At 39.2% G+C, this 18429-nt stretch overlaps 2 protein-coding genes across 3 annotated transcripts in view; one reads left to right on the top strand and one right to left on the bottom strand.

Annotated features, from left to right (window-relative positions):
• Positions 1-4378: 4378 nt before the first annotated feature.
• The window catches only part of LOC102194895 (GTPase IMAP family member 7-like), an 18631-nt gene continuing 4580 nt past the window's right edge, over positions 4379-18429 (top strand). Inside the window, exons 1-5 of one of the 2 annotated variants that reach the window (XM_005750546.1) lie at positions 4379-4838; positions 8148-8192; positions 8267-8314; positions 13831-13934; positions 15961-16095. In XM_005750546.1, coding sequence (XP_005750603.1) covers positions 16071-16095 — 25 coding nt within the window. In that variant the 5' untranslated portion in view covers positions 4379-4838; positions 8148-8192; positions 8267-8314; positions 13831-13934; positions 15961-16070. Of the gene's footprint in view, positions 4839-8147; positions 8193-8266; positions 8315-13830; positions 13935-15882; positions 16096-18429 lie in introns of those variants that run through there. The other variant, XM_013915253.1, reaches the window with a different exon arrangement.
• LOC106456484 (GTPase IMAP family member 7-like) lies at positions 10455-13154 on the bottom strand. The gene is made up of 2 exons (XM_013915254.1): positions 13064-13154; positions 10455-11320 (listed from the first exon to the last, which is right to left on the bottom strand). The coding sequence occupies exons 1-2, from the start codon at positions 13068-13070 to the stop codon at positions 10503-10505; spliced, it is 825 nt and encodes a 274-aa protein (XP_013770708.1). The 5' UTR covers positions 13071-13154; the 3' UTR covers positions 10455-10502.

An 18429-nucleotide genomic window follows, 5' to 3' on the forward strand; every position in this document is an offset into this window, starting at 1 on the left:
GACCCCAAAGCGCTTTACATATCCAGTCATCCACCCATTCACACACACATTCACACACTGGTGATGGCAAGCTACATTGTAGCCACAGCCACCCTGGGAGCGCACTGACAGAGGCTGCTCTCTTTGATTAAATATCAAAGAGAGCAGCTTTAAACACAACATGTTAAAGTCTGAATTCTCACAAAAGGTGACTGAAACGCAGTTGATTGAAGAATGAGTTTGTCAGCATGAAGCTGCTGGTGTTTGATTGGTCGCTGTCAAAGCTGCTCATTAAAAGCACAGCATTTTTCTGATTAGATTGTCTGGTTGTTTAGTCTCAAATTCTAGTTTATCATGTTTTCCTGTAAAGCTTCTTTCTTAGAAACCTTGATGTCAGCTTCTCACACTTCTCTCCAGAGGTTTGTTTTGGTTGTTTAGTCTCTTTCTCTGCCTTCAGTGAATTATAATTTTCCATAAAACCTTTCAAATATGTGTACTCCTGTGTTAAACTATGAGTTTCTTGAGTCATCCCATATGTTTTTTCATTAAGACATTAACCACTTTTTTTTTAATGTCACTTCTATCTCCAGTTTGTTTCCTTGTGATGATTATTCACGGCCTTAGTATGACTATAAACAGTGAACTACCTGCTTGGCCTTTTTCCTCAGACTCCAGTTTCAGGCATCTTTCCTTGAAAGTTTGATAGATCTGGAGCCGTTCATTAACCACGTCAATTTGATTTTGTAGGTTCTCGTCTTTTTTTTGGTGCAAATCAGCTCAGTGTTTCTTCACACAGGGGTTCACTTCTTAAAATGTAATGTGCAGCATTACATACAAGTGATGGAGCTGGAGGAACGTGTGTTTGGTATTGAGTTAGTTTTACATCAGATTCATAGAATTTGTTACAACATCTTCGAGCCCCTCCTCGGACAGTCTCAGTCATTGGGTCCTTGTGTCCTTGGGCAAGACACTTCACCTGCTGCCTACTGGTGGTGGTCAGAGGGCCCGGTAGCGCCAGTGTCCGGCAGCCTCGCCTCTGGCCCAGCAAAAACAGCAAAGTGCTTTCGTTATGGCACACATTGATTACCTTAATAGAACCTGTTTGGATTTTAAGGTCAAACATTTGATAATAAATCGATAAATGATCAACAGTGTGATAGAAATTTTCAAGATTCAGTTTTTCTCTGTGTCAGGCTGACTTGACCGAATAAAAAGGCTCCATGGTATCATGTTTTGTCCTTATATAATCAGTCTTCCTTCTCTCACCCCAACCGGTCGCAGTAGATGGCCGCCCCTCCCTGAGCCTGGTTCTGCCAGAGGTTTCTTCCTGTTAAAAGGGAGTTTTTCCTTCTCACTGTCGCCAAAGTGCTTGCTCAATATCTATAAAGCGCCTTGAGGCAACTTTTGTTGTGATTTGGCGCTATATAAATTTGAATTGAGTTTAAACCAACCAATTATGGATTGTGTCAAGACTTCGAGTGCAGAAACAACAGATTTCTAAAGGCACCACTGATGCTCTGTGTGACACAAATGACAAGACATCACTATCAAAGGACAAAGGGGGACGGACGAGGCAAAGAAGAAAAAATGTTTCAGTGTTTGTTCAACCTGTCTTTTTAACTTTTTCTGTTTCCTTCTGACCTGTTTGCCTCACATTTCTGCCACGTTTCCACAGATACAAACAGTTCAGAAGGATAAAGATGAAACTATACTATTGAAAAGCAGAGCATCAGCAGAGACCGAAAATCACACATCAACTGCCCGTAAAAGACAGACATGGCCAGGAAATACAAACACCTTGGTAAGTACATTTAAAAAGACTAATCTATAACATTAATTTTATATAAGAATAAAAAAAAATGCAAACACTCAGTTTAGCTATTATTTTTGTTTATGTCCTTGTTGGATCTCTTCCTCTAACAATTTCTCTTCATTATTAACATAACAATGTTTTTCTCAGCATTTGGTACAATATGAACAAAGAGGAAATATAGGCATCAAAAATTCCTGTCAAACAATTTTGAGTTGCTTCATTGCTGCAATATGTAAAATGTATCTATGCAAAACTTCCCCCTGTGGTTTGTACAGCTTGCACACATTTAGTGACTGGAAAGTGGAAGTGACTTCTCTGGTGGGGAAGGAGCCTGGATTAGTGTGTGAGGTTGAGAGGTACTGGCTAGTCAGGCTGACCTCAACACACGGCCTTGGGCTCTAGCACCAGTCTCCTGGAGAGGGGCTGGACTCTGTCTCAGTCTGGAGTTGCCCTTGGTGAGAAGCGGTGGGCTGGGGTGGGTATCCTAGTATCCCCTCGGCTTACTGCCTGTACGTTGGGGTTTCTCCCGGTGGACGAGAGGGTTTTTTCCCTGTGCCTTTGGATTGGGGAACAGATCCTGATTGTCGTCTGTGTCATGGTCCGGGTGAGTGCTGTGTTTTCCTGCGTGTCAGTAAATCCATCACTGGGCAGAGTCACCACACCCCTCGTTTGTGGCACCTGTGTGTAATTTGTTGGGAGGCTCTGACCCGCGTTCTCAAACATTCCTTGTTGGAACGTCAGCTCATAGCTCATAGAGTCATAGCTCGGTAAACCCTGTCTACTTGCCTCTGCAGCTTCACAGTGGATTGGATCTTGCTGCCTGTAACTAGTGATGGCCAAATGAAGCTTTCCGAAGCACTGAAGCTTGTATTGAAAAACGGTTCATTACTCGAAGCTTTTCAACACAGTCCTCTCCGGTGACATCTGGTGGTGAAAATTTTGAAGAGCAGCTTGAATCTGCAAAATAAAACGGACTGCTCAATTATCACTGCTCACTCAAGAGTGGAGTTATCTCTGATATTGGGCCACCGTTCCGTTGCTTTGAACATGTAATTGGTTTTGTTTTCTCGATTGGGGGGCTGAAAAAAATGTAATGCGTATTTGCGTAATACATTTTGATCAATAAACTTTCCCTATTTAAACATGCACTATGGTGTGGCCTTTCTTTGCTCATAACTCCTTGATGTTGGTAAATACAATAAGTGAGCAATATATATAATATACATATGAGAATGCACAGCACATTATGGAGTATGCCCCTGCTGTGAAGTCCTGCCTCCATCTACTTGTCGTTTAATCACTGGACAGCTGGACAGGTTCATACAAAATACTAGATTAGGCCAATTCCTATACATATTTTTGACCTAGGGGTGGGATTGATTGTGAACTGGAAAGGGAAAATGCTTAGGGAGCTGAGTACGGCTGCATCGTCACTGATTTGTAGAATCATTTTGATTGGATACAGGATTCAATTTGATTGGAATCTGGAAAGTTTTGCCTCAGTCAGAAATATTACAATTCTGATCATTTAACAGTATATATCCATAATTTCGTATCTAAGGGGGAAGTTGGAATGTTACATTTCAGACACTTTGATAAGTCTTCACATATCTCGCGCCAAAACTTTTGCACTGGTGGACAGAACCAAAGAGCGTGGATGTAATTGTCTGGTGTATTGCCTTGACAGTGTGAGCAGTTGTTGGAAGATGTAAAGCCCATCTTGAACATCCGATGACCTGTATAGTGCACTCTATGTAGTATTTTGTATTATATTAATTGCAGACTGGGATTTTTAATTAATTTAAAGGTTTTTAAGCTGACACAGAAAGCTGACACACGTGAGACTTAATTAGAGATGTAAACAGAGAGTTATGAAACCTGCAGCTGCAGAAGCCAGCGAAAAAAAAGAGGCAAACACAGCGCGGGTCCGCGCTCTGTGTTTACGTTTGTATGCAGAATCCGTAAGCCTGCTCCCAGTTACTGTTTTAGCTGCATGGTGTTTGACGACATGTTGTGAGGTTTAACCTGAGATGCTGGCGTTTCAGGCATAATAACGTTAATTTACAAATCGACACAGGATTGTAATGAATCAATATCACTTTATTCAATTTAGCATGGATTGTAATCAGAAAGGCGATAATCAAAACCCACCCCTAATCAAGAACTTGCAAAGTAAAAACATGATCTATGTAAGGTAGCCCTTTTGTTATTTACATTTAGAAAGAGGATTAGTGTTACTGTGCTGAGTCTGTTTCTTTTCTTAGAAATAGTTTCTCCTGCCCTGGAGAAAATCCACTTGCATGGAACAGAAGAGGCTGTGGAGTGCAGGAACCACACTGCAAGCTGGTAGATATGCAGGTATTCCTGGGTCCTGCAGACTATCACCTAAAAACAATAAAATGATTTTCTAAACTGTAGCAATGTAATGTACGTATAGTGTCAAATACATTTTTGTAGTCTTCATTAGCTTTAATTCACATGGAAGTGTTCCTACAGTCATATGCTGTAATGATATTTACATTATGAAAACATTTTGGACATTTCAAGTTTTTCACTTCGGCAGATAAAATGAATTGAGCAAAATCAACTCAAAATATCTTCACATGCCAGAACGTCCTCTCTTCCTCGCTGGCTCCATATCTGTCAGTGGAATGATCACCTCGTCGCTATCTGTCACCATCAACACACTCCACGAATCCCGTGGATGATTCACTTCCTTATATCCGTTTGAATCAGGTACCAAAGCAGTTACGTGCGTAATGAAGCTTCGGACGTCACTGGTCACGTGACTTTTGCCAAACGAAGCAAGCCTCGACACAGTGCTTCTGAACCAGTGTGTTGTTTTTTTTCGACACACGCTCCGGAGCGTCAGCTTCAAGCGGGCCATCACTACCTGTAACCACTCACTCCCCGTCGCTGGCCTGCTACTATTCTCGGCGCTATTCGCCTGCCTCCCTGCCCTACACTTCACAGTGAGTGTACACGAACTGGTTTAGCCTCACTCGGACCACTAATCCCCTCCTAGCCTCGCCGTCAACCCAGACAAGTAAGTCTGTATTTTGTTGCCACCACTTCTTCGACTGCTGTGTGGGGAACGCATTGACTCTACACTCCTTTCATTACAGTGACTCAGAGAAACCCTGTGACCCTGTACCTTGTATGCCTGCTCCGGAAAATCCCAAATAACGTGCCCAGCCCGATAAAGAGACTATTTCCTTTTGGCTTTGCTGCTGCACATGCAGTGTGATTCTTGTTTATTGGTTTAACAATTATTTTGGAGATGGTCTAGCCAAGACTTTACTTTCTCTGCGTTCCTGGTGACAGCTTATCTGCTAGCCCTTGCTAATCACAGTGGGTTTGTAGCTACAGATTCTTAGTACCATAATCAGAAACTTTGTTAGTAGGTAGCCAATGTTCAGAGGTCTATGTTTTCCCTCTCGCCCTTAGTTCACGATTAGCGTTTTTGTTTCTTTTACCTCGTCCATGGTGTGCCATTTTTGAGTGCCAAATAAATTGTTCGTTTGCACTATACCTCCGAGCCGCCGTGTGGTGTCTGCATTTGAGTCCACTTACCTGTGTCTGGCCACCCGGTCGTGACAGTCTGTAGTTTCATCGGAAGACAGCTCAGAGTACCCAGTCTTCTTGGAGTCCCTTTGTGGGGTGCTGGAGAATGCTCCACCTTGGTACTCTGTCGTCCTACTGGTTATCCATGAAGGCCATAATAGGTGGCAGTCTAATGCCACACTAAGTAAGGGATCCTCTATGCTCAACTTCAGCGGCCTTTAGTAACATGTTCATATTTTATAGATGGGGATTATCATGAGGTGCACCCTTTCTCAAGCTTGTGCTAATACTAAAGTAATTTTTCTTGTAGAGACTTTCAGGCTAAAATTGCCGTAATAGTCGAGAATGAAGTTCTTGAACCTCCTTGGGATATGGGAACGAGTCAGTGCCTCTTCGACTAGCTTATTGTGTATGGACCCATAGGCATTTATGATACCCTGTCACCTTTGGGACTGCTCCTAGACTAAGGTGTCAATATAGGTGTTGTTAATCAGTTTCAGCTACACTGATATTAATGAAATTTAATAACAGGTGCTCTAAAGGGATAACAGTTAGACTTGCAAACAGGAATGGTGGCGACCACTGACATTTTTCCCTCCTATGGTGTCAATTCCTAGAGTCTTCTCACCTGATCTAGATCCAATAGAACACCTCTGTGATGTTATGTTTCGGTCCATCTGATGCTGCCAGGTTGCACCTCAGACTGTCCAGGATCTAAGCTTTCATTGTGAAGTACACTTCCTTTATATCATCTGTAAGATCTTAAAGTTATAATTGGTGAGGACAAAAACAGTTTTCAAAATGTTGTGATCACTCGAGTACTGTAACGTAGAAGAATGCCTCATTTTATCAGCTCAAAACATTTCTATGTAAAAAGAGCTGTAAATAAAGAAAACTAAGTATGTTTGCATGTTTGGTTTCTCCCCTTATATATGAAATCATGATTTAATAAGTGAAATTTGTATTTAGTCAGATTAACTTTGACTGGGACTAAAATAGGTTACTTTTTAAAAAGAAATATTCTCTTATTTGCAGAACACTTGAAGATTATCTTGCTGGGAAAATCTGGAAATGGGGAAAAGCAGCTTGGCCAACACCATATTTGGAGAGATGGTGTTTGAGATGGGTCATGCTGAAAACCCTGGAACAAGTCAGTGTAGAGAAGCTACCAGATTGGTGAATGGAACATCTGTCTCTATAATTGACGATCGCACGTCTGAAGAGGATCTGAGGAATGAGATTACAAGGAGTGTCGTAGAGTGTTCTCCTGGACCTCACGCTGTTCTTATTTTACTGAAAGTGGAAAGATTCACAGATCCTGAGAATGAGGAGAATGAGGTTATTACCAGTATCATAGTCTTCATAGTCTTCTATCATAGTCTTTTTCTGAAGAAGGTTTCAGGTATGCTGTGCTTGCCTGTGATAATCTTCCTGAAGGAATGCAGATTGAAGAGTTTTGCAGGGGCAACAACCGTCTATGTGAGTTGTTAGAGAGATGCGGTGGGCGCTGCCACGTCTTTGATAACAAATACTGGAACAACAACCCGCAGCATGAATACAGAAACAACCAGCTACAGAGGGAAAACTGTTACACAAATAAGATGCTACAAGAAGTGGAGAGGCTAAAACAACAACAGCAAGAGAGCATTATCTATGAAGTGCCTTGAGGCGACTTTTGTTGTGATTTGGCGCTATATAAATAAAATTGAATTGAATTGAGCATTAGATCGTCATCAAGAAACATGTCACAGGAAGAAATCAGAGAGGAGGCAAAGAAGAGGGTCTACAATATTCTCAAGATGGCTGCTGGTGTTACCACAGGGCTGTTGTTGGGAGCACTGTTTGGTGTGCTGGGAATGATTGCAAACGTTGTTAAAATGCCGAGGACTTTGAAAATACCAGTAAAAATACCAGCAAGTGCCGTAGTGACAGGAGTGGCAACACAGGGAGAACTTCCAACGACTGGTGTTAAATTGGATACAGTTGCACGGCTTGCTGCTACTGCAGGAGCAATAGGTGGAGGTTCCATAGGATATCGTGAAGCTGATAAAGCAGATTCAATAATAGAGGCAGTTATGAACACAGCTGAGGCTCTTGGTGTACTAGCTGTAGAAGCAGGAAGAACTCTCACAAACCCTGAGACAGAACGTGTTAATCATTTAGAAAAAGGTGAACACATTTCAAGACACGTGTAATGCTCTAAACTCATTATCATCATTTTATTACCAAGTGTCACATTTGAACAGCACATATCTGTATTAATTCTTGATTACTTTGTTTGGCTAAGGCAAGTCTTGCTTGGTTGCTTGTGAATTTCACTTGTTTGTTTGTGGTAAATGTGCTGTGATAATCCTTAATAATACATTTGTAAGAATTCATGCTGCTGGGTGTGGGTTTAAATTAGTTTCATTTTTCAGTACATGTGTACAATAAATTTCCCCATTCCTCTAATCAACGTCTGTGTATGTGGAGCCCTTCATCCTGACATCCTTTTGTCTTCCATTATTCCTGTTTTCTCCCCCAGTGTGACTTCGGTTTGTATCCATGGACTTTTTTTTCTGTTGCTGACAAAATAAAGTTTTGCCTTTGGTTTAATTCTGTCCCTGGAGTCATCAGTACATTAAAACATTAATACAGTAGCTCTCAGATACTGGAGTACCTGGAGAGAACCTGGGGAGACATTAACATTGCATTTTCAATCACTGGTTAGTGGCCAGTTACATTGCTAGTATAAATATTAGCTGTCATCTGAGCATCCCTCCATCGATCACCTGTTTCTGTGCACATCCAGATCAAACCCGGGTTTCTGATCACCTGACCTTCCCAGCTGTCACAGGTAGGAGTCACGTGTCCCTGTTGTCCTAATTGGCCATATTCTTGTTGACTGATGCTCCTCATGTCTTTGTATAGATCACCTGCGGATCGTTTCGTCTGAAGCCTTCTCTCCATCGATTGCTGGTATGTGTTTATTGTGTGACGTATGTTTAATTATTTTACCTGGTAGTAAACAGTATTCATAGGTTGGAGCTACAGAAGCCTCCTATTGGCCACTTTGTTTGAAAATCGGGCAGCACTTTTTGATCAGTATGTAACTTTGATTTGTCAAGATTGTTATTTATTTATTTATTTTTTCCCAGGGCTACATTACAGAAGCGCTGCTTTGACTTTCCCTTCTTTCGTTTGGGTTTCCTTCTGCCCATTTCAGTAACTGGTGTTAAAGAATAAATATATATTCATAGTGCTTATTTTCTGATTATATTGTTTTGTGCATTTTAATAATAAAGGCCTGTATAAAAGAAGGCCAGCTTTTACTCACAAACCAAGTTCTCAGCCAGACTAGAAATACAGGAAGTGCAGAGCTGCAGAGGCAATATATTAAGAACAGGAAACCAGACAGAAAAAGCGTAACTAAGTAACACACACACACACACACATCAAGTCAGGCCAGAAAGAGTTGTTTTGATCTAAACTATGTGTGACGTGCTATATGATACACATTTTTGGCTTCTAATGCTAGAAATCTGCAATTGGCTTTGGGCTGTGCACGGCTCTCTCTTCCGGAAGATGAATAATTTTAAATTGACAACTGAGTCGGGTTTTTCTCTGTCAGTAAAAGAATATAAAGATCCAGATTTAATATTGGAGTAATTTACTTTACTTTTTTGCTGTTGACTTCATCAACAGTAAAAAAAAAGACAATGCTATGTTAATGGACAACATTAACATTAAAAAAATAACACAGACTAAAAAATTATTTTTGTTGCTGGAAAAACTGGAGATGGAACGAGTGCAGGAGGAAACACAATCATAGGAAAAGAAAATCGATATTATCAGCTCTTTATTTGTGACAAAAAAAGGAAAGTAAAATGAGACCTTAACACTTTTACAGTAAATCTGAAGTGAGGGCAATGAAATCTTTAATCTTGTTATCTTGTTTGTCTTCCTCTCAACATTTATTGTTTTCCTAAACTTGTTCCTTCACCTCGATGAAAATGTCATGTGTGGAGATAAGACAGTTTATTTTTGCTGTGTTTCAAAAGCCTGGCACATGTCAATATTTAAAAAAGAAAATCTTGGTGAATGCACACAGCATGAGCCACGAGTTAACCATTTGTAATATATGGTTTCTGATCCACTTTAGAATCTGCCAAAAACAGTGTCACTGAGATGATAACACAATCAAACCAAATAAACTGAAATCATTAAAATTACTCAGTGCTGGAAATAGTTTTTCATAATGTACCATAACATTTCAACAATAACACAGCATTTATAAATAAAAAGGTCAGTTACTAAAGCACGCGCACATTAAACCAATTCATTTATTTTTTCCCTGGCAGTGCTATCTATCGATCTATCTATCTATCGCTGAGTAAGTGAAAACTGAAATAACTATTAGCGACCCACAGAAGAGATACTAATTATCTGTATGTAACCTGGGCAATATTCTAATTACACTTCATCCAAAATTTGAAGACCTCTTGCACCCTAAAGAACGAGCAAACCCACTAGTCCAACATGCATGTACAAGTCTTACTTTAAACCGCAGATGGCATACACTGAAGACTGCAGCTGGACCAAGACTGGAGGACGCTAAAGTCTTGTTGACGTCAGAGGTAATAGGCTTCTTTTGATAAATGCTAATGACAAACTGTGCTTTATTAGAAGAGCTGATTTTTTTACTAACTTGCTTTTTAAAGATGAAGATTTATGTAGTCTTTAAATAATAATGTAAGACTGTTGTTTAAACTGTTTAAAATAAGTATAACTAGATAGACTCTTTTGACCTCCTTTAAAAGGTCAAAAGATTATTTCCATTTTTGTTCCTTTCTTGGTTTATGTGATCAACAAAAACAGTTTGTTTAACGGTTTATTTTCTTAATAATGAATAAATAAACAGGTACATGTGTATACACCACATTAAGTAAAATGTTCAAATGTGATAAACAAAGATACAGAAAATATTTGGAAACACTGCATAGTTCAAACAATACTATGTTATTTAGTAGACCTGTTCATGACAATTCAAATCACTTGCGTGACACAAATCTACAATCTTATAAAATAAAATAAACACACAGAACAAAGTTCATGTAAAAATCTTTGTTCTTTCTTTTTCTCTCTCTGTGACATCAGTGTGTGTGTTTTACGTTGCAGTTGCTGCAGTGCTCTGCGATGTGGTCACACTTTTTAAAAAAAGCAGTGCACCAAGGATCACAGCTACACCTACCAAGACTTTGACAGATTTTTTGGTTGTGTATTTGGTCAAAAGTCTGTAGACTCTGTGGAGAGAGGCTGATAATGATGATGGTTTAGTGCGCTCTTCTTGTTGTCTCTGCCAGTCTTTCAGCATCTCAGTGGTGTAGCTGCCTCCTTCATTTTCCATCAGCATGTTCTGTATTGTGTTGACCAGCTGTGTCACCTGGAACTGGTTGTTCCTGTACTCGTCTTGCTGGTTTTTCCAGTACTTATTATCTACAACGTGGCACCGTCCACCACACTTGTCTACCAAATCTTTCAGAGGCGTATTATTTGTGATGAACTCCTTGATGCTCATTCTGTCAGGTAACTGGTCACCATCCGTGAAGACAACTGTAGAATATTTAAATACTTCTGCTGAAAAACACTCCTGCAGTTTCCTGATGACAGCCGTCTCCTGCTCTGTGAATTTCTCCACTCTGAGCACAATAATGAAAGCGTGAGGACCAGGAGGACACTTTGTGACACAGCTTTGTATCTCATGCTTCAGCTCCTGCTCTGAAAATCCTGGGCTAAAAAAACCAGGAGTGTCAGTCAAAGTGAGATTTCTTCCAACGACAGATCCAGACTTTGCTATACAAACATTTGCTTGTGAGTCTGAAAAATGTAGGACTTTGAACTCATTCCTTCCTAATATAGTGTTAGCGAGGCTGCTCTTCCCAGCTCCAGTTTTCCCCAGCAGGACGATCCTCGTTGTGTTTGGAACTAGAAGAAAAAAAGATTAGTTACACTTTTAACACTTGTCTGACTGTAGGCCTAATTGTGCTGTTTGTAAATTGTCTCCTTTATTGGTTTTTGATTCCTGTTTTTAGCAGATGGTGTCACTTAAAGTGAGTTCCAGTTTTGCAGCTCTGTGTTTTGGTTCCTGTTTAACTTTATTAAATATGTAAAAATTGTGTATGTTTCTGTTCTGTGTCTTGTGTACTGTTTGTTTGTGTCTTTCTTGCGGCTGTTACACCCAAATTTCTCCTTGTGGGACAATTAAAGAATTAATCTATTCAATTATTCTTATTCCTGTCCACACGGCAACTTTCAGTTTTTGGTTGTTTTGTTTTATTTTTTCTTCCCACTGAGCTGTTTTGATAGATATATTTTCATTTAACACCACCTTTCACTCAAATAATTCACTAGTCTTACTGTCCCAGTGTGTTTTACCACCTACTAAAGTTCTTTACACACAGCGGATTAATGATAACATCCTACCACACAACCAGAAGAAATCAAAACCATACTTACATGTAAGATGTGACACACACAAAAACTATATTCGCGTTGCGAAAGGCATGTCCACAATGTTACACTCATTGTGGACATGCCTGGAAATGCAAGTATATTGGACAGAAATTCATAACTATATTCATCATGTAACTGAGATTTTGCCAAGCTTCTAGGAATGATTGAAATTGTTTTAACAACATGGATGAATTCAAGGACGCTTCAAAGTGAAGGTCATACATTTAAAAGAATTTATGTGTGGGTACAGAATGATGATGGATTGTATTTGACATTCAATTGTTTTATACAGATATATTCTTTATTTTATAAACTATTCAATGTCAATTGTTCTTTGATTTAGTTAACTACTTTTTGTTTAGATACAGACATGCTGGAGTACTGACTCTCTTTACATTAAGTTTTAATCTAAATAATAATTGCTTTTATTATTATATGTAAAGATTAACTAAAAATATATAAAGTTACATTAAAAAAGGGACATTAGTAAAGGCTAATCAGGAAGAGGAAACACAAGGCAAAGCTCCACCAGCATTATTATTCCTGCAGCAACAGGTTAATATCAGTGGGCATAATAACCCCCCCCCTCCATTATCTGTTTATCTATTCAACCATCTACTTATATTATTCATATTTAGATTATATTTACTTACTATACTTTAGGTATACATAAAACACACTCTTACTTGTTTCTTCTGTTTTTCTATGTGCTTTTTTTGTCCAAATAAAGCTCACGTTTAACTTTATGCTAAAATGTGTTCACAATAATTTTCTACAATTTCTTTTACTTAAAATCTTAACTTACAAAATATAAAGGTTCATATTTTAGTGAAATGGTAAAAAAGTGGATTAAAAAAAAAATCTTCAGTGCTCCTCCTAAATGAAACACTTACTGCGTATCTAAGATGGCTGCCATAGCACACTGAGGAGAAATGAGCATAAACAAAGCGAGGAACATGTTTTAGCTAGGATGTCAAAACACAGCCCACTGTGTAGCCTGTTAGCTATAACAGTATAAATAAGATTAGATATGGAGGAATAATTTAATGTTAATCATCCTTTGAGGTATGAACACGTTTGCACTGCTTTAAGAAAGACTTGAAAATAATCAGAATGTTTACACTGGTGCTGAATGATACTACAGGCACTTGTATGCATGTCTGTGTACGTCTAAGTTCATTGCTCAGTGCATAAAAAAGAAGTTAACTAACTTACCATCCATGATGAAGGTAATCAGCGGTAGTTGTGCCTGAAGCTTATAATTAATGGCAGACTGTGATGTCGGTGTTTCCTCTCTGCTGTCGGACTCTGACTGTAGTTCTGTTTCACTTTCTGTTTCTGTCTTAAGCTGCAATACACCAAAACAACAAGCAGTTGACGGGCTGTGTTTAAAGTCTGTAGCTGTATGGAAACTTAAATTATGATTAGGCTACAAATTTTAAATTACAATTTTATTAAAGCAGAATTATTTTTTGTCATGCATATCTCTCCACTGGAAGTTAGCAAAGACTAAACTGTCTTCCTAAATAAATACTAATGAGAATAAATGTTTTAGTGATGCTCAGTTATTTGTAATTAATAAGTAATTAATTCAAAAATCTTAAAATAATGTTGGTTAATTTTTAGAACAGTGGAACTTTCCTCACAATTAAAAAAATAAAAAAATAAAAATGATTTGAAATAGAAAAATAATTGCCCACAATCATTCGATGTATATGAATGTGAGAGCAATATTCAGAAATACTCAAAACAATGGTACAGGTACTTTTACTTTACTAATGAGTTCTTTTATAACAATTAATATTTTAATGTCTCAGAGTAAATATTACAGCTGCATTTATTACATAATACAGAGCCCCGAAAGGGATATTTGAGGGAAAAAAATTAAGATGAACTCTTGCGAGATCTCACAAAAGTTTTGCAAGATCCTGAGTTAGAGATCCTGCTACTTTTTAAAAACGGGTCTGTTTCTGTCCATTCAGGAATGAGAAGTGTCCACGGAGTAGACATGGAGGAGGATTTAGAATGTTTCCTGTGGTCACGAGAGGTCTCAGAAGAGGACATCACGCACACGCAACAAGACAAAGTATGTGTAAAATTCAGTAAGTGAAAGAACAAGATAGCATAAAACACTGGGGTTGAGAAGGCAATTGACTTGTAGAATAACAGAAGTCGTATATGCAAGCCTTTAATGTTAACTCTTGTAATTATGTTCAGGTTCATTAAACATGTTAAGTGCACATATGTTTTGAAATGTGATATTGTAATCTGTCTGTATTGTTACTATTCTAACGTGGACGAAGTCCTTCTGTCAACAAACTAAGTACAGTACGGATAAAGAGACTCTTCTGCAGAACCTAAGATATAAAATTGCAGTATGGAAAGTAAGATCAAAAACCAAAGGAGCGCTGTGTGGTCCATCAGGTGTGTTCCACAAGCAACGTGAAGGGATGGCGAGACAGTGAAATACTGCAGGAGAGAATATCTGCAGAAAAATTGACACCGTTGGCAAACTTTGTGAACAAACCAATTTGAAGCCCCTGAGATTTTACATGATGACAAGATGAAATATGGTCAACTTTTCAGTCCTCATCTGAAGTGGATGAATATAGGGAAGATTTCTTCTTCACAGTGTTTTTGTGGTGAGGTGTGGAGATTGGTTCACTAAAACATGTCCCTCTAGTGAAAACATTGTTACGGGTTCAAATATTGAGGAGGGATACAGGAGGAATTCAAATCACAACACTGGTCCAGAAGGGTTAGGTCAAACGATGATTTTAATGAACACACACGTGGAGAGATGAACACCGTCACACACTCAGCATCGATCTCTCCCTAACAATACACAAGCAGTTGTTTTATATCATCAGGGTATTATTACACCCCCTCTTGCGTTAAGCAAATACAATACATGCAGAAGTCAAAACCACAAACGTTCCGTTAACGACTTTGACACAGTTTGAAAGAACATCTTCTTTGCCTCCAAGCCAGGTGCTTCCGGTAGCTCATCTCGCTCTCGCTTCTCCAAAACCTCAGAGGCATGCTCTGCAACAAAACTATCAATTCTGCAGGCACAAAAATGCAGTTACAAGCAAAATATGTCTTAACTCTTACCTAGAATATAAGTCTACCTACAGTGTGTGTATGTGTGTCCTGACCTCAATTGACACCCTGTATCACCTCTCACCTCGCCTACTAAAGCTCCCAACCAGACAGAGGCCACTCTCAGATGTGTAACAATCTACTAAAACTATATATGTATATATTGAATAAATGCCACTACTCAAAGCTTAATAAAAAAGAATATAAACGGATAAAAGATAATAATGAATAACCTAGTTATTCAAATAGCCTCGTCCCAACAGCTCCTCAAAATAACAACCAAAAGATGCACACTTTACAGAGGAAACAAAGACATTTCAGAAGTATACTTCCTGTCTTATTCTGAGTCATCTGTTACCAAACAAACTCAAACGCAGCACGTTGCCGAATACACTCAGTTGGGCTTTTCTTATATAACCCAATATAATCAGCATATAAGCACTTAAGATTATAAATTTAAACTCAACAGTTTAAAGTGGTTATAACTGCACCTGTAATAAAGGTTAATGTGATTATGATAACACCTGTAATACAAATTATAACATAATGCCAACAGCTTCAATAAATACTTTGATGAAATGATGATTAATGCAATGATAAAGATGATGGTTATGAACAGTAGCAGTAAAATAATTTCTTTAATCCTACAACATGTAACTAAGAGGCAGCTCTGCTGTCAGGGATATATAGAGAGGAGCTTGTGTGTGCGGTTTTTATAGACTTTACAAGGAGCTGGTTCCTCTGAGGGGACAGAGTGTGCATGCAGGTGTGTGAAAGCAGCAGCAAGGTCTATATTAAGAACAGGGTTTGTGATATACTGTCAGTGCTCAGAGCTCCACACTTACAGGTTAAACAACCAGATTAGAGATTAACTCTCCTTTTTTTCACCAAAAAAAATCACGCACAAAGTATGAACTCCTCTCTCATAGAAAAGTAACCCAACTTGAATGATATGCAACCAACAACTAACTGTTTTCGTTTCCTTCTTACCTTTCTGCCTCACCTCTCAGCCACGTTCCCACATGTTCAAACACCGCAGAGCAATAAACAGGAAACTGCTGAACAGCAGAACATCAGCAGAGACAGAAAATCACACATCAACTGCCTGTAAAAGAGAGAAATGGCCAGCAAATACACTCGTCACAGTGAGTACATTTAAAAGACTAATCTATAACATCCATTTTATATAAAGGGTAATAATAATAATAATAATAATAATAATAATTTCCTCTCTTAAACTAACAATTCTCTTTTGATGGTTTTCTAAGCACTTTGTACAATTTGATGCCCAACATTAACATCAGCTTTTAAATGCTGTGTAAAAGAAAACTAACGCAGACTTTTAATTTCTTGTTTCTTTAATTAAAACCCAGAGTCAGAATCTAGGAAAAGAAAATTAAAATGTTTTTTTCAGTAAAATAATTTATTTTAAATCAATATCATCAACAGCTTCTTGATGACACAAGAAGGAGTAAAATAAGATCTGAACACTTTTTACAGTAAACCTGCTGAAAGGAATGAAGTGATGAAGGTGTTTTCTTAGTCATCCCACTCAGCACAAACAGGAAGTTTATGGGTGGCTGTAGCTCAGGTGGCAGAGCAGGTCAGCCACTAATCTGAAGGTCGGTGGTTCGATCCCAGGCTCCTCCTGGCTGCATGCCAAATATCCTTGGGCAAGATACTAACCCCATGTTTGCCTACTGGTGGTGGTCAGAGGGCCTGGTGGCCCCAGTGTCCGGCAGCCTCGCCTCTGTCAGTGCGCCCCAGGGCAGCTGTGGCTACAATGTAGCTTGCCATTGCCTGTGTGTGAATGGGTGAATGACTGAATGTAGTGTAAAGCGCTTTGGGTCCCTCAGGAGTTTACTCAGTCCGTAGGGACTGAGTAAAGCGCTGTACAAATGCAGGCCATTTACCATTTATGGCAGCAAACTCCTGTGAAACAGTTCTGTGTCGTTTCATTGCTGCAATAAAGCACGTATATGTCCTCCTTGTGGTTTTTGCAGCTTGTACATGTCTACTTTCGCTTCTCTAATCACCAGCAGTTTAATTTCCACCCACCAAATCTACAATACTTGGTTGGAGACGGTGCCTTTATCTTTAATAGTTGACACAGCGAGAAGGTTTCTGGTTTAAATTCCGGCAGTGATCTTTTTTATGGCTTTTACATGTTCTCCTTGATCCTGAATGGGTTTCTCCCAGTTACTACAGCTTCCTCACACAGTCCAGACCAGTAGCGGTTTTTGATACGGGCGACACGGGCGGTTGCCCGGGGCGGCATCGTGGTGGGGGGCGGCATCACGGGCATCGGCAAAAGAAAAAAAAAAAGAAGGCCCGACATCAGCAGGCGCATATTGGGAATGGCATAGGAACCGATCGGTTTTCTATCGCCCTTTTGCTGGGAGTAAGGACGCCCTCCATTTGTGAGGTGCACCTGCTGCTTGCAGCACAGGGAGGAGAGGGCGGGGCGGCGGGGGTTTCTCTGGCTGGCTGGAGCAGCATCTAATAACCAACTCACAAAATAAAACAAAAGAAAAACAAAACAAAACAACAAACATGACAACAGCAGACATTATGATACAGACTTGTAATTTGCACCGATGTTGTTTTCGAAATTCTATAAAGTGAGTGCGAGAGCCCTCTGTGCGCCTGCTCGCTGCTGAAGTCAAAGTAAACTTTATTGTCATCTCCGCTACATACAGTCCAGTATAGAGAGAGACGAGAGGACGAGGCTCCAGTTACAGCAGTGCAAGTAAACAAACAATAAATATAAGAAGAGTAAGAAAATAAATATACACTTCAGGACTCGGGGTAAAGGGATCAATAACAATTTAAAATTTATAATTTACAGTTTGATGATTTAAAGTCAAAAGGGGAGGAGAGCCCTGCTGCTTCCAAGTAGACCACATTTCATTCATAATGTTGTAAATCCAGGCCCATTATGTATTCATGATTTGAATCCTGGGTTGTGCGAAATCTCAGAAATGCACCTTAGACAAAGTGAATCTGTGAACTAAGGTGTAGGTCTATTAGGTTATGTTGTGGTGATCATCGAGTTGGGGGATTTGTGTTCATACTGGAGTGCAAAATTAAAACCAATGTAAGATGGACAAGAAAAGTTCAACGCCATCAGATGCTCAGTTTAGAAAAAATAGAAAAGAAGAGGAAGAGAAATGGCAGGTCATCCTGAAACAATCAGAATCAGAATACTTTATTAATCCCTAAGGAAATTATGTGGATTACAGTTGTTCCAAAAAGAAATGGTAAAAATAGCAACAGTAACAGACTAACAAACACCAAACATTATGTTACAGATTTTAATATTAATTAGTCATTGTCAATTGTTAATTTGTCCTGTTCTCATTGTATGACGAATTATGATGGGGTGTAAATGCCCCCAAGGGTGGTGGAGAATGACCGAGCTAAGATCCTGTGGGACTTCCAGATACAGACGGACAAAATGGTGGTGGCTAACCAACCGG

Source organism: Pundamilia nyererei, unplaced genomic scaffold, assembly GCF_000239375.1.
Source record: "Pundamilia nyererei isolate P.nyererei 1_Seehausen unplaced genomic scaffold, PunNye1.0 scaffold00277, whole genome shotgun sequence".
Classification (NCBI taxonomy): Eukaryota; Metazoa; Chordata; class Actinopteri; order Cichliformes; family Cichlidae; genus Pundamilia; species Pundamilia nyererei.